The 17,046-nt window shown below is 33.3% G+C and overlaps 2 protein-coding genes across 2 annotated transcripts; one reads left to right on the top strand and one right to left on the bottom strand.

Annotated features, from left to right (window-relative positions):
* Nucleotides 1-1,755: 1,755 nt before the first annotated feature.
* On the bottom strand, nt 1,756-17,037 carry polr3gla (RNA polymerase III subunit GL a). The gene is made up of 11 exons (XM_039680516.2): nt 16,950-17,037; nt 12,951-13,030; nt 12,004-12,083; nt 6,350-6,407; nt 6,120-6,247; nt 5,338-5,467; nt 3,691-3,759; nt 3,444-3,500; nt 3,239-3,309; nt 2,507-2,629; nt 1,756-2,393 (listed from the first exon to the last, which is right to left on the bottom strand). The coding sequence occupies exons 5-11, from the start codon at nt 6,237-6,239 to the stop codon at nt 2,307-2,309; spliced, it is 657 nt and encodes a 218-aa protein (XP_039536450.1). The 5' UTR covers nt 6,240-6,247; nt 6,350-6,407; nt 12,004-12,083; nt 12,951-13,030; nt 16,950-17,037; the 3' UTR covers nt 1,756-2,306.
* LOC120485025 (uncharacterized) lies at nt 8,126-14,291 on the top strand. Its single transcript, XM_039680514.2, has 8 exons — nt 8,126-8,582; nt 9,538-9,719; nt 9,846-9,919; nt 10,807-10,949; nt 11,176-11,357; nt 12,070-12,225; nt 12,730-12,817; nt 13,705-14,291. The coding sequence occupies exons 1-7, from the start codon at nt 8,519-8,521 to the stop codon at nt 12,790-12,792; spliced, it is 864 nt and encodes a 287-aa protein (XP_039536448.1). The 5' UTR covers nt 8,126-8,518; the 3' UTR covers nt 12,793-12,817; nt 13,705-14,291.
* Nucleotides 17,038-17,046: the final 9 nt, after the last annotated feature.

The following is a 17,046-nucleotide window of genomic DNA, read 5'->3' as shown; positions in this document are numbered from 1 at the left end:
TCTCTCACCACAAAGGCACGCTGTGTACAGAAAGTGCAGAAGGAAGTCACACGTGTACGCACGTACACTTTTACACATGTTGTCAACATGCAGCATTACCTATTTATGTAACCAAATGGCCCACAAAGAATCATAAATAACTATTGTGAGTCTTACTAATAAACTCTATAATTATTGCTAGTCAAAGCCGCCTGGAGTATGTGTGCTTATGGAATATGTTTGTGCAATGCATGGCATACCGAGACATTTTTGGGATCCTCCACATGAAGCTTGCTGACAGGGTGAAGGGTTGTGATTTATATGGTGCTGCTTTTTACACTGACACACGACTCCTCCACGAAGCCCAAACAACAGGATGCTTCGTCCTGCAGTCATCTAGATAGATTGGACAAATTTTAGATAAACTCTCATGATTAAAAAGAAGAAAGACAATAAAAAGGTCAGTTGTATGTTCATAAAGCATAAAATGGATAATGCACAACCTTATGATTCAACATTTTATGACAATCAGATACCTACAGCCTTCGCTATCATATTTAATAGGCTATGTGAATGTCTCTAAATTAACATGATCCTGAAAAACCTGTTGGCCTCGATGATCTAGCCTATGCCTTCTGCCATCTGATTGAAAGTTTATACTTTTTTAGTAAGTGAAAGGCCTTTTAGAATAATTCTATAAGCCGATTCAGATCATACAAGCTTTTTGCTGTGAAATCTTGACTGACTTTTCTAAACTAAACGTACTACTGTATATGAGACAAAAGCTTGATGTATCAAAAATGATGAACATACACATTTCCCCCCTTAAAGCTTAATAAACTGTTCAAAATATTTCTTTTAAATCTTAAAAGAGGCTTAAAAGAGGCACAATCTTCAAGGGGCTTTTGGGGTGTTGATATTAAATAAGAAATAATAATATTATATGCCATGTTGAATGTGCATTTATCACTGTCATGACTGCTGTAAACAATGCTCCCTGTTCATTCAACATAGTCACATGCTGGTCCATAACTTTACATTACAGTTTGTTGACTTACATTTCACATCCTTGTCCTTCACAGCATGTTAAAAACATGTTTTTCCTCAGGCCCTGATGGAAAATTTTACATGGAAGTTTTGTAGGTGGAAGCATTCAGTCCCTTCTGAGAATTATAGCCTAACCTTACTTCAGTAGACTTTTAAACGGAGTAGCTAAATACTTAATAGTAATTGGCTAAGTAGTTATACTTACACATTTGTAATGATGTAGCCTAGTTGCAGCACGTGGGTTCTGATTTCAAACCACTGAAAATGAGCACATCTGGTTTGACACTTTGTAAATTGGGTTTAATGTTGGGGGAGCTGATATTTTTAAGTGAGGTTTGTTAGCTTAACTGTTAGCATTAGCACTAACGTTACAGAATGAAAAGACAGGGCTTACAGAAAAATATTTAACTCAAATCAAAACTGTCTCTTGAAATGTAACGTATTTTATTTTTTTAAAAGAACTGATATTGCTTTTGTGAAATATTTCCTGCACTGGATGTTAAATCTCTAATCAGGTGACTTATTAGAAGAACTCGTAATTTTAAGTGTACACACTGACGGGAAATATCGCCATCTGCCGGCTGACTAGTGATGCCTAAAATGTTTTAATGACGTAGCTTTACTCTTAAAGATGTAGCTCAAATAGAAATGTCATCATTTACTGACATTCAAGTCAAAACTCACAGGATTTTCTTTCTTCTGTGGAACACAAAAGAATACATTTTGTAAAAATGTCCACTCTTAGCCACTTATTTCAATTTACTGGTAATGGGAGTGAATATAAAACTGGGAATGTCAAACTCCAGAATAAAACAATAATAAATAAAAACAATCACAAAAAGTAGTCCCAATGTTTTTTGTCACACACAAAAAACAGATGAAGTTTCTCATACAGTTATAGTTTGCAATTCAAGGCATTATCAGGTGTAAACATAAGATGCACGTTATATGGTCTGTAGTGTCCGCTCCTATATCTGTGTGTTCCCTTTCTAAGCAGAGCTTTGCAATTACAATAATTAAATTAAAAGCATAATTAAAACTTTCCTTCAGTAACATTCCAGCACACTGTTAGAATAGCAGCAGTATTTGAGTCCATCATACCGTTTAAACAGCATCTCAATAGCAGCATTGATTCTCTGATCTTGATTACATTAGTCATGAAATGAAATTCAGTCCCCTGTATTAACCTGATTCAGTATGTGTCAAGTTGAGACAAAGAACATGCCTGAATTAAGACACTTCTTAAACTGTGGTTAGGGTTAGGGTTAGTGATGTCCGCATTAGTACACTGCTTCGTCCATATTGTCATCACTATCTGCTCCAAATTCCTCTCCGTTGTCAAAGTAAGAAATGATGTAGTCTGTCTCCTGAAAAAAAAAAAATAATTTTTGTAAATGACAGCTGAACAAATATATGTTATATAATTTTAAATATAAAAAATATGTTTTATGTCAAATTATGAAGAAAAAAAAATTCTTACATCTTCAATCTCCTCTTCATCATAATCTTCATCCTCATCTGGCTCCTCCTCATTATCCTGTTTCTTCTTCTCCTCTTCCTCCTCTTCCTCTGAATGTTGATCTTGTTCTCTTTTCTCAAGTGTCTAAATGTTATTCCATAAAATGAACATTATTAACATGCTGCATACAGATATATATATATATATATATATATATATATAAATTAGGGCTGTGCAAAGATTAATTGCGATTAATCACATCCAAAATAAAAGTTTGTGTTTACAATATATTTGTGTGTGCTGTGTATAATTATTTTGTACATGCATGTATATATTTTAAGAAAATGTGTTATTCAGATATAAAATATTTATATATAATATAGATTATGTAATTAAATATATACAGTATTTACGTGCAAATGATTCTTAAATATATACATGCATGCATATGTATTTATATTTACAAAATAATTATACACAGCACGCACACACATATATTATATACATTTTTATGCGATTAATCACAATTATTCTTTGCACAGCCCTTAAAAAATATGTAAATAAGGAGAAAGCAAATGGCTAATTTGCTTAATTTGTTGCAATTTGTCAATATAATTTTTGATATAGTTTGTGTTTCTAGTTAAAGTCTTTCAATCTGTTTTTTTTTTCCTCGATTTATTTGAATGTCCAAGCATGTTTAAAACCGTTAATGCAACATAGAAAAATATTATGGTGTCAAGAGTAAACTCGAACCTCTAGTTTTTGGAGAACCTCTTCTTTGCCAGCAGCTGCTTTTGGTTTTCGCTGGAGTTGTGGCTTAGCACCTATGATTACAGAACAAGGGTATTTAATAGACAAATGGTTTACCTGTACTCCCATTTTAACATGTATTGGGTGGCTTTAGCACATTAGACTGTGAACCAACGCACATGGTAATAATAATAACAGAGTTTCTCACATGTTTTTCGGGGTTTTCGTACTTTAATACAAAGCTCTTTTGGCAGTCGGCTCCAGTCTGAAATGAAATCAAATATTTTTAGAGAGACCTGACTTTTACATTTTTAACCATTTTTACAGCAGATACATGTTTTTCAGGATTCTTTATGTTTAGACCATTTAAAAAAGAACAGCATTTATTTGTAATGGAAACCTTTCATAACATTTTAAATGTCTTTATTATAGCTTTATTATCTGTTGTGTCTCACCTGGACTCCATTCAATTGTGTTGTTCTTGGGCTCACCATTTTGGTATTTATCAGAGTACCGTGCCACATCTAAAAAAGAAGACAATAAAGAGAGCCGTTCAAACCTGGTCTTTGACAATCCATGCCTGATGGGTCGTTGGCTCTGAATATTTCAGTGACTGCCCACAGTTCAAATGCAAATCCAGAGATTGCATGACCTTATTCTCTATGGGCCTGTTTACACCTGGTTTTGGTCGATCAGATCACAAGTAGACAAGGGAGACACATACTAGCGCCAGACCGATATTATCGGCCGATATTAGGCGTTTTCCAAACTATCGGTATCGGCAGTTATAATGGCCAATAAATGAATATTTCAAAAATAAAACAAAAACAGACGAAACACACTTGAACCATGTCATGAGTGTTGGAGTTGTATAGTTTGTCCACCAGAGGGCGCTCTACACCGTTCCTGTAGGCAACACTCGTTGAGTTGTTCATGATACATACATTGCTTGAATAACAATTAAAAGAACATCCCCATCAGTTCTCTTAACTCAAATAATCATGACAAAATGTATGACTATCATGTCCAGTTTTAAATAAATAAATAAAATATCGGCCGATATATCGGAGTATCGGATTTTAAAACCCAAAAATATTTGTATCGTATCAGCCTTCAAAATCCTTTATCGATCGGGCACTAACACATAATCGTTTACACCTGGTATTTTAATTAGGGTTGCACGATATATCGGCCATCATATCGGTATCGGCCGATATATGTTCATTTTTAATGTAATCGTTATCAGCACAATTAGAAAATTTGGCCGATATAATAAAGCCGATAAATAATGGATTATTTCCTCCAGTTGAGACACTTCAGATGCGCACTGTTCAACATGATGTTTTTTGTTTGAAATATGATTGGAAAGGCGGGAAAACAGCACAAGTCTGTCATATAAATGACATAAAATTATGAGAACATTATAATCGTGTGTTTGGGACCTTTTATAAAAATTTGTATTTAGATTTATTGGCCAATATTTCGGTTATCGGCTTTCAAATATAAATTTATCGGTATCGGCCAAAATTTTCATATCGGTGCATCCCTAATTTTAATCTGTCTCTTTCGTCCACTTTCATTTACTTCCTGATTTCTTCTACAGGAGGCTCTATGGGCAGGTAAATGCCTGTGCTTTTTCAGATCTTTCGATCTAATACATGAAATAAGAAAGCATAATTTACATATATAGGATGGAAAAATATACAGATTTCTCCTCTGATATGCGCAAGACCATGCCGAACACTGTGAGTTTGTGTTGGAAATCAGAAATGGTGAGAGAACATTGTGCTTTGTACGTTTTTGTCTTCAAACCAAATCCGTCTGGCTAGCATACTTCCCACAAAGTTTACGCATTAGGTCAATAGTTGGAGAAAAGGCAGTCTTTTGTGGCTATGCAAACACGACAACTACCTCTGGAAGTGGTCGAAAGTGGACACGCTCAAAAAGTTTTAGCCCCCATTTTCACACCCGATTGACCAAAACGCATCTTAATACCAGGTGTGAACAGGGCCTAATCATGTTGGATCTTCCTCCTTTGTGCTTATAATTGTCCACTCTCAATGTGCTCTCTATTGCCCACATGTTGCCTCAACCCATCGTACCTGTCTTTGTTTTGGCTGCTCTTATGTGGAACGGCAGATTCTTGCTGGAGGCTCTCAGCTCCTGCTTCAGAGCGAGCATGTAGTCCACCTCTTCTCCTGTAAGCAGAGGCACTGGTCTAAATTGCATAGGCTGAAAGAAAGAAAAAAGAAAGGATTAAACTCAAACAAAAACTTTTTTCAGAACAATCAATTCTCACAAATCCGTAATAAGACATTTGTAGCATTTGTATGAGTAATAACAACAATTGTAGTAAGAAAATTATTGTAATTCAGACTGTTTCTTAGTTAAAAGTAAGTGCTTTTTCTCTAGCTCTAACCTTACATTTCATGTAATTTTACAGTAAAATACAATTTATGGAAGTAAAAAGTTTTTATTCCTTCTTAATTTGTAATCAGTTATGTACAATAAGGTTTTATGTTACATCTTATGAGTGTTTATTGCATTATTTTAGTGTCTTGTGTGTATCCGTGATGGTGTTTTTTGTATTTGTGTGCATGACACGGTGTCTTCATATTAGTAATTACTTTAAATTGTAGAAAATATGTGAACTTCATCATGTGTTCTCTCTTTACCACCAGTTATTATGGTGGATGTCAGCATATTTTAAAGGTACATAACAGATTTTAGAGCAAAAAAGGGCCGTTGGATATATCTGTTTTAAACTGTAAGATGTACATGTTGTAACATTTTTAGACCACAGCTGCCAGTTTTATCTGCCAGATATTTTTCAACAGAGTATATTACATTGTAAAGACACTCATATTACCATTAAAACACTTACAGGAAAAAGAGGAGAAGGTGTGTGTGTAGATGTTGGTAAAGAATCACCCCTCCCAAAACCCAGTGCGTCCACACTGAAGGTAAACTGGCTTCTCCCACGACCTCTGCCTCTACCTGCCATGACTGGACCTGTACAGTAAACACATGTGCATGAGCATACAACAAGCCAACAGCAATAAAAAACATCCCATGATGAAAGTAAATGTTTAGATTAGTCACTGAACGGCTTACCTCAAAATGTGTTTCAGGCTCGATCCCTTAGTAAAGACGTGCACTGATCACCAGCTGCCTGCTGAATGTAAAGCCATGTGTTAGGCACAGTCATTAGGAGCCTACTTGAACACGTGGGTAGTTGTGTTTACATCCGGCACATGTACACGTGTGGTCCGTCTCAGTCTACAGTCCAACCAGAAAGACTCCTCGGGTAAAAAGTTCCTAGCGCTGACGGTAAGCATTACATTGCTATTACAACTGTTACAACAGGGATATTACAACATATTTGATCGTAATGGTGTTGTAAACTTGTTTTTTTTAATACACCTATAAAATATCGCTACCTGACAGATATCACTGAAATTAGTGTCGTGAGATATCACGTGGAGAGAGTACCGTTGGAGGGCGGAATTATATATTAATAAATAAATAAATATATTTTTTATTTTTATTTTTGTCTCTCTTGCAATTCTGATGCCCCATCCCTCCCTCCTCAGATTTGCGAGAAAAATGTCTGAATTGCTTAAATTCCGTGGTGTTTAAAAAGATTTCACACACAACAGACGTTTGAGATAACAAAAGATAATATATTTGATTTAAACAGTTTGTGGTCGCAGATTTTTTAAAGCTACACTAATCCTGAAAGATTCAAGTGTCAATAGATTTTAACGATTATAGTGTATATTGTGAATAAATGTCAGTGCATTAAGAGTTTTCACAATTGATGAAACAAACCCCATTCACTGAGCAAATACTTAATGGGATAATTCTTTCTGCAAAACCTTGAACAAGTTCACTTTAGACAGTTACACAATTTGCAAAACTCATGTACTTTTTTACTTTTCTTTTTTTTTTTTTTGTTTGTTGCAAAACTCTAATTCTCTAAAACTAATTCTGGATGCTCTGTTCTCCTTTTTCTTTTTATGTAGTGTCTCTACTCTAATGCTGTGTCAATCTGAACAGAAAGGTGAAAGGAGGATGAGGATATTGTTTAATTTTGTCAGAAGAGTAAGGGGTGAATTTAGTTTTAAGATTTGGTTTTGTGCTTCAAAGTTGTGATAAAAATGGGTGAAGGTTTGAAGAACTATAAGACAAAAACGTCGTGAAATTTTAAGGAGGCTTTCTGAATGTCGAGCGCCCCCTGCAGGAGAAGAACCAGACCTATTACGTCATAGGATACAGTTCAATATTATGTGTAGGCTATTCCAGCAGGTGGCACAATGGTTGTATCTACTTAAATTATTTCACATTATTGAAACTGGCATGGATCTGGCATGACCAGACCAGCAACAGGAAATGTCCATTTGTTATACCTGGATTTGGGCACATTATTTAGCCTAAGTCAGATATTATAGTGGAAACTTGAGTTATGGAATGTAAGTACATTGAACTTTACAATCTTTCACCAATGAACCACAGAATAAAAGCAGACAATTAAATAAGCCTTGAAACCTCTTTCCTCAAATCATGTAGCCTACAGTAGCCTATAGTTGCAGTGATATGCAAAGAATTCAATAAATTCAATCAAACACATTGTGATTCTCATAAATATCAAGTCGGGGCAAGATTCATATATTTTTATATGTTGTTATTTGGTAACAGTTTTTCTGTTGGTTTGATGTTTTGCTGTTGTTGTGAAGAATGTTTAAAGAAGAATGAAGGATGTATTGAAATTTAGTTTTTTTCTCAAACTATATGTCAAAATTTGGGGGGGGGGGAAAGTAGATTTTTTCATATTTTATTCATTTTGACATAATGTATGTTTAATGTTTAACAATATGTTACCATGACAACACATCCTGTGCAGCGCACATGTATCCCTCTCCTTAGGGTGCAGCTGACCATTGTCCGCCATTGTCATACGCATTAACCTCTGGTTAAACACAGCCAAGGTATACCGTTTTGACGCAAGCATATTTCTCAGTACTGCATGCGTGCAGGTCAAACATAATGACTTTGACGAAGGTGGTCCATGGATCTCATTAAAGAACAATAAAAAAGAATATGATTCGTCATCAGGTTACTAACATTAGGTTCCACAAAGCCACGCCTCAATCCATGATTGATTGACAGCTGGAAGTCTCTCTAGATAAAAGCTTTGCAAATAAACGATTAGACTTCATTTACAACTCTACACAAGACACAGGAATACTTCAACATTCAGTGAATTTGAATCCAGTTTTCAGGATGAGGCACATTGAGTTGCATTACACCGGGGCAATATTGTTCTTCCTGCTGTTTTCTGCTACAGGTGCGTTGAAAAGTTTACATTTAATGGTAAATCTCTTTCTCATTTTTATTTCACTGACTGACTCCCACTTTCAGCTTGTTGAATTTCTTAGTTTAATTGGTATTTACATCTGTTCATTAAAATAGGTGGGAAACAATATGCTTTATTGCTTACATTATGAGAAAAGTTTGAGACAAATGGAAAACAAAGTGCTAAAATAATATTAAAATGATGTTTGGAGGATTTTTTGTAATAAAAAAGATTTTAAAAAAATATTATGCTATTTAAAAAAAAAAATGTCTGATCTCAATACATTTTTGATTTAAAATAAAACATAATATCCCCTGTAAAAAAATATTGTATATTGTTGGTTTAACTTAAAAAAGTTAGTAACCTGGTTGCCTTAAAATGTTAAGTTCATTAAAATGGAAAAAAGTGAGTTAATACAATGAAGGAGAATCTTTTAATCATCAGAAACTCAAAATTATATGTTATCTGAACTAAATAAATTATTTAAGTTGATTTGACAAAAGAAAGAATGTTGTGGTCACTGTAAAAAAATATTCTCAACATGTTTTCTTTTATCAAATCAACTTAAATAATTTATTTAGTTCAGATAACATATAATTTTGAGTTTCTGATCATTAACTCATTCTCCTTCATTGGTTGAACTCACTTTTTCCAATTCAATGAACTTAAAATTTGAAGGCAAAAAGTTAAACCAACAATATTTTTTTACAGTGATAGTGTCATAGTCTTGCGTTTGAGTTTTAATGGAGATTTGTGAATAAACTATTAACATTACCTATCAGAATAGCATTTTTTAATTTAAATTTCATTGACATTGACTGCTGCATTTCATAAGTAGACCTAAAAATTAAATTAATTACATAAATTATATATAATTTTGAGTCTTTTCCCCTAAAGAGTCATAATCTAATATATAAATATTTGAGTAATCATTTTGTATTTATAGGTGCTCAGCCCATGAGCATTTTAAAGATTATTGAGGGTCTCCAGTCGTCCCCAATGACCTACTCTACACCCCTGTACTCATTTTCCCTGTGCATGGAGATCACCAACCGTGTCTTCAACCCCTCCCTCCTCAACACATCCTCGCAGCAGTACAAGCGGATGTATACAGAGGTTTCTGGAGTTGTAAGTGTTTCCTGCGATTTGTCATTAAAGAGATGTCCCTATTTTACACACAACATTTTAATTTAAGTAACAACATGTGAATTGCTGTTGACCCTATAAGAGATCTGTAAACATGATTTTTCACAGTTGGACTTGGCCTTTAATTGCTCTGATTGTGACACAAGAGAAACTTACAGAGGGCTAACAAATATACAGTTCAGGTAAACCTCATTTGATTCTTTTTCTAAAGGTGTTTGTCACTTGGTCTTAAATGAACTGAGAATTTAAGTGCATGCTCTTGTGAAAAAGAAGAAGTACTTAAACTTTATATGCAGGAATATACACTTTCATAACTGTTTCTTAACATAATTGATACACTTGTAAAAACAGGCACTTTGTAATAATGTCGAATTAAAAAAAATGTATATATTATAAAGTATAGGCTACAGTTTAAATCATTTAGTAATCTTTTGTCATGCATTAAAGGCGTACACTCGTTTTGCTGTGTTGACTAACAAACTGATGTTATCATTTGAACTGTTATTTGAAATTACATTAATATTAAGTTAATATATTTTAAATGTACTAAATGTACCAAATTTCAAAGACAATTGGTATTTAAAGTAGGTTCCATGTAAATACAATTAAATTATAATTAAATGTAGCCTATCACTGTAAAAACAATCTTTTCATGATTAGTAATCACAACATTTTTTCTTTGGTCAAATCAACTTAAATAATTTATTTAGTTCAGATAACATGTAATTTTGAGTTTCTGATGATTAAAAGATTCTCCTTCAGTGTATGAACTCACTTTTTCCATTTCAATGAACTTAAAATTTTAAGGCAACCAGGTTACTTACTTTTTTAGGTTAAGCCAATATTTTTTACATTTGCTGTAATAATACATTTTATTTAATTGCAATTAACATTAAATATATTCTTTTAAAGAGATTATTATTTCGGTAAGAAATGCTATTTTTAAAAATATGCTAAAGTGTACTTCTTCGACACAAGGGACTGCATTATTACATTATTAATGTAATTATTAATGTTACTGCATTATTACAATCAATTTGGCAAAATGTTGTTTCTTGTTTGATTACAGGAACGAGCCTATGATCGCGAATTGTACCATTCAGTTTCAGACCCTTTTTATCAACCATGTTGTGATCAAATATTTGTTCCTGAGACTCCTAGATAGTAATACTCAACCAAATGGTCTTGCACTCAACAGACAGTACACTGCTGGTGAGTATTCTTCAGGGTCAGGCAAAGGTCAGAATTTATGAATTGGATCCATTTTGATTTATCATTCTCAAACTAAATTGATATATATATATATATATATATATATATATATATATATATATATATATATATATATATATATTTATTTATTTATTTATTTATTTATTTATTTATTTATTTATTTATTTATTTATTATTATTATTATTTATTTCATTTTAAATGTAGAAACGGTCACACCTGCCTGGCTTTTTCCAAGATCCATAACTCCTATGGCTCCAGCATCTCCCTTTGCAGGAAGTGCTGCTCACTTTGCAGGAAGTGGTTATTATTGGCTTCCTGATTGGGCCATTGCATTGCTAGTGTTAGCATGTGTCATCATACTGCTTCTCCTCATCATCTTACTACTGGTAAAAGCGTAACACTTACACTTCGCTTTATACACTCACAAAGTACCCTTCGTGACCATGAAGTGCCCTTAATTATTCAATGTGCACTTATAGTGTATTCCAGAATTTAAAAGTATTGTGAAGAAACTGTACTTGCTGATGATATATTTTGTTGGGAAAAAAAGAACACACTTTTACGCTTTAAAAAATGTACTTATCTAATGTTTTTAATGTTATATTAAAGCTTTAATGCAGGCTACAGCACATTAATTCAAATTAAAAATGATTTTATTAATATACACTTACTTTGATGTTTTGACTATAGCAGACAAAAGTTCATGTGAAGTCCTTGTTTTGAGTTAATATTTTAAATGTACTAAATTGCAACTTCGTCATAACAAATTTGTAATTATATGATGTCTATTACATTATATTACAATTTATAATACATGAAATATAATTTTCAATAGAAATTACATCAAAGTGAATTTTAATTGATCATAAATGCTAGTCAGTACATTCGGCAGTACACTTGAACCATATTTCAAAGATAATAGAAGCAATTATGAAATTTCATATAAAGATCTACTAAAGTGTGTAACTGCAAATTACCAAAACATTACATTCACTTTAGACTTAGACTATGATGTCTGTACTCTTACTTCACCTTAATAGGCTGATAACAGGAGAAAGGTGCTCATGTAGAATGATCTCGTCATTTCCATCTCTCCAGATATGCTGTTGGTCCTGTAGGAGAAAAGACAAAAAGGAAGAAACAACCAACATAATAGAACATGCACCTTATCAGAGGACATCCTTCAAAGAACATCTTGCCAATCCCACATATATGCCACACACACCCGAGGGAAGCCCAATCTACCCGGTCTTGGTAAGAAATAAATGTCATTTCTTATGGCTGAAATATAAGTTAAAAAATTCTATTGAGAAATTTGGTCACACCTCTATCCTAAATTGTGATTCAGTCATGCATAAACCATCTTTTTATCTACGATTTGTGCAATTTGGAATTGTTCAGATCATCAGAACATTTGTGCTTATAACATACTCGTTCCAAACTTAAATAGATTGGTAGAATATTCAATAACGTCACTGTTTCGATTTTATTCAATAAATGAAACGGCTGAATATTCAGAACACAGACAACTTGAATGTTAAGTCATTTCAACTTAAATTCTTAAATTACATTAAACTGACTTTAACAAGATGAGTCGAATCTTGTATAATATAAAAAAGTTGAAAATTGCTTAACTTATTTTGATGAGTTAAAGCAATTTAAAAAACATAATGTCGTATAATGTCTTATTGAACGTGTAATACGCTTATGATTCTATTATTATGATCTCTTCTAAGCGTCGTATCGTTTCTTCAACAGGGAGAACGGGAAGTACAACATGGCGGCCAAGCCGGGATGTATGCGATGAGCCCTCAGAGATGATAACCACAACACCACTATAAGAGAGGTAAAAAACAAACTTCTGCAAACAACATTATAGACATCCATAACTTGTGTAGCCTATTCAAGTTAATGAAAGTGATAAATCAAGTTATATCATATAGGCAATTTTCATTTGAAACAATAATACTAAAGTTCACATTTTCTCAAGCCGGTCTCAGAATCCGGAGTGACCTCACCCTTGGATGGAGGGAAATGCGTAGTTGTCGGGAGAGCAGATCTATTCATTATGAACAAAGAGACACTAGCAACACAATGCAGATTAAATACATAAACTTGGTTAGTTAACATGAGGTCAAACCCTCCATTCAATGAACTGTTTACCATTGTGACCATAATGCTTGCACAATGTGGTAACTCAAATATGGGCTTTATTGCTAGTAAATATATTTCATAAAGCTAGCATTGAATCAGGATTATACTATGTATGCCGTCCTTTTACATCCGATTAATATTTGCTGCAGTGTCAAATATTGAATGGCAATGATTTATAGCGATCGCTGGGAAAAGCACCATGCTGATCGCGGTAAACTGATGAGTGAAGTGAAAGTAATTGTTTGAGGTTACATAAATTATTTGAAATTATTTAGCTTTAATTAAAAATTGTCATAATAATGATTTTTATCCCTCAATGGGGTCGTGGTGAAAAGTAAATGAAATTATTTTTCTTATTTACGCCGGTGCGTCAACCAAAAGTCCAGGGAGTGGCTTAAGCTATTAAAACTCACCCTTATGTCATTTGCATTTCTTTATTTCACACAGTTACGAAAATACGTCAACAGCATGTTGAAACTGGTTCTGATGTAACATTGCTATTTATTAGAACACTGACAAGTTTATGAGAAACATTTCAGGATACACTAAATAATGTAAATAATGTGGTCTTTGTTTCAGAGCCATGAAATAACGGACTCTACGGAGGTTCAGGACGGTAAAGCGGTTTCTCTCATGCTGGTTTCTTCAAAACGATCCTAGAAATGTGGACTTGTCATCATTACCATGTTTAATATAAGTATTATACTCAACTTAAATGGAACTTTATTTATTGTCACAGAGAAATGGGGATTTGGGTCTGTGAACTTTTGCTGCTCTCTCTCAGTATAATATATAATAATACCAGGGTTAGTTGTCACACTTTTTTATAAATAGCCTATTTTTTTACGGTTCGGTTAATTCTCGAGAAAGCAACTGCCTCCCTCCAAAAAATTAATTGAATAAATGTTGTTTCCTACAGTGGTGCATGTTGTCAAACTATGTAGTTTATTATTATTATTATTATTATTTTAGTTTATTTGAGAGAAATACATTTTTGAAAGATAAAAGACTATCCGAGTAAAAAAAAAATGTAAATGTAAACATATACATTTATATCGACAGGGGTTTTCAATCTGGGGCCTGGGGAACCACAGGGGGAATATAAGTGTAAAAAGTTAAAATAAATGAATAATATGTAAAAAATTAGATTCAAATAAGTAAATAAATAGGCCTACTATACAATTTTTCCAAATATAATTTTAGACCAATTTATGAAATTAATTTTTCAAAATATAAATTGGATCTAAAAAGATACCTTTTGAATTTTGGCACAAGGGTGATAGGGTCCTTGAAATCTGAATGTTTGAAACCCTCTCTGAATATTAACTGGTATGAAATATACTAAATCAGTAAAGGAATTAAACAAAATATTATATAAAGCAGTAATGGTGTAAAAGGTGACTCTAGTTTTGCCAACATGAATTGCAATCACATGTAAAACAACAATCACTTCCCTGTGTGACAACTTGCCCCGGTCTCTTTGATATCTTAGGCTACAGAAGAAGAGTAATGGTTAGCTTATATGTATCTCCAGATTACAAGGTTATCAATCCATAAACCTCCTTTCACTTGTAATTCATGTTCATGTTATTTGTATGGACATTTACACTTTCTCTGGTAATAATAATAATAATGCAAAATGACAGAAACTATATACATATATGAATAAATACAGCATACAGTACATGGTTTGTTGTTTCTGTTCTTTTGCAATGATCACACAGCTGTGAAATTCTAAATGGAACTTCTTCATGGTACTAGAACTTCTAGATTGATACTTCTTCTGGTTGATTACTGTGCAACACTTATAGAACGTTATTGAGATCAATAGTCTTAGAACACATGGAAAATATTCAATATCCAGTTTAAACGTAGAAATATCAAAGCTTTAGGATTTTAAACATAAATAGAACCATAAAAATGTTTAAGTTTTATAATCTTTGCCAATAATAAAAGGAAATGTGCATTGATCAGATGCATGATTCTCTTTGGATTCTTTTAAAAGTATAGTCCACTGTAAAAAATATTTTCAAGATTTGTTATCACAACATATTTTCTTTTGTCAAATCAACTTTATAATAATTTATTTAGTTGAGATAACTTATTATTTTGAGTTTCTGATGGTTAAATTAACCTCCATTGTATTAACTCACTTTTTCCAGTTCAATCAACTCAAAATTTTAAGGCAACCCAGGTTACTTACTTTTTTAAGTTAAACCAACAATATTTTTTTTAAAGTACAATACCCAAGTAACTCAACTTTGGCCTTAAGAAACTAGGCTGCATGCACAAAAGTTTATGTACCAGAGAGTTAGAACCATAACAGAATTCATAATCTTGCTTAATTTACAAAGTACTTCACCCCAGCTTGTAGCAAGGGCAATATCTCTTCAATTAGTGTCAGTTACTTTAGATGAAGAGTCTGTTCATTTGCTTAGTGGCATTGAGCTCTTAAGCAATTAAATTGTTCAACATAAGCTTAAATGTTAGAATTAGCAATTATTATGATAAAAAAGCAATACTCTAACTCTAATATACTCTCAAAAATCTAACTCTGATACTCTAACTCTAAAATCAATGCTCAACATCCACATACCCTCAGATAGTAAGCACTAAGCAGTGGGTAGATGAGGTTGGTTTAGTGCACTTTGGTGTTCCTCATGAATCAATGTGGGTCCTGTACTCTTTAGCATTTACATTTTTCCAAATGGTCAACTCTTAAAGGGATACTCCACTTTTTTTGGAAATAGGCTCATTTTACCACTCTCCCAGAGTTGAACAGTTGAGTTTTACCATTTTCAAATCCATTTAGCTGATTTTCTGATATTTATATGAATATCAGTAAACAGGAAAAACATATACTATGGAAGTCAATGAGACCAGAAACTGTCTGGTTACTGATATTCTTCTAAATATCAGAAAATCGGCTGAATGGATTCGAAAACGGTAAAACTCAACTGTTTAACTCTGGGGGAGTGGTAAAATGAGCCTATTTCCAAAAAAAAAAGTGGAGTATCCCTTTAAGATCACTAAATTTTTATGCAGATGACACCCATTTCCATAACCAGCTAATAATAATAATAATAATAATAATAATAATGTGGCTATGGCCTTTCCTTCTCAATGTATTTCTGAGATTAAAAAAAAAAGTCTCAATTTTCTTTTTTGTCTTGGCTCACCCTACCAGTTAGGTAAAGAGTCTTTAACCTTGAAAAAACATGCAGTTTTGGGGCTTTTAGTATGAATATATGTTAGCCTTGCTGTTATTTATAAGCAAGCGTGCTCCAATACAAGGCAAAATTCGCATTTACAAGATACAAGCCTTCAAAACTTACAGGGCCCTATCATACACTCAGCACTACGCAAGTGTTTTTATTGCTAGTTTCAGCCCGACACAGTTATCATTTTTACGTCCTGCGCCCTGTTGTTTAAATAGCAAATGCAATTGCGCCCATGGGTGTTCAGGGCAGGCGTATCGTTGGCATGTTGCTATTTTGAGGAAACTGAAATAAACATTTCCAACAAAAACCTGGACGAAAGTCAACGGCACAATATTATTATTTTTTTGTGTTATTTAAAGAGCGTGTTAGTAATGTGCGCCTACAGGCGGGCCCACAACGCACGTACAGTCTGCTTACACACACAGGGACGCCCAGCAGCACAAACACATGCCAAATATTATAAATAAAAGGATAAGAATGTAAAGGATTAATATTGTGTACAAAAAGATATGGTGGAATCCAGCTTGTCCCGTAGATGGTCTGTTTGTGTGCTTTAAAGGGATAGTTCACGTTGAAATTAATTTTTGGTATGTTTTAGCTTACCTCAAGGGCATCCAGGATGTAGGTGTCTTTGTTTCTGCAGTATTTTCAATTTTGATATTTTTAGGTCAAACCGTTCTTGTCTGTCAGTCATATAATG

Source organism: Pimephales promelas, chromosome 18, assembly GCF_988280905.1.
Source record: "Pimephales promelas chromosome 18, fPimPro1.hap1.1, whole genome shotgun sequence".
In the NCBI taxonomy this organism is placed as follows: Eukaryota; Metazoa; Chordata; class Actinopteri; order Cypriniformes; family Leuciscidae; genus Pimephales; species Pimephales promelas.
This window is presented reverse-complemented; position numbering and strand designations above follow the sequence as displayed.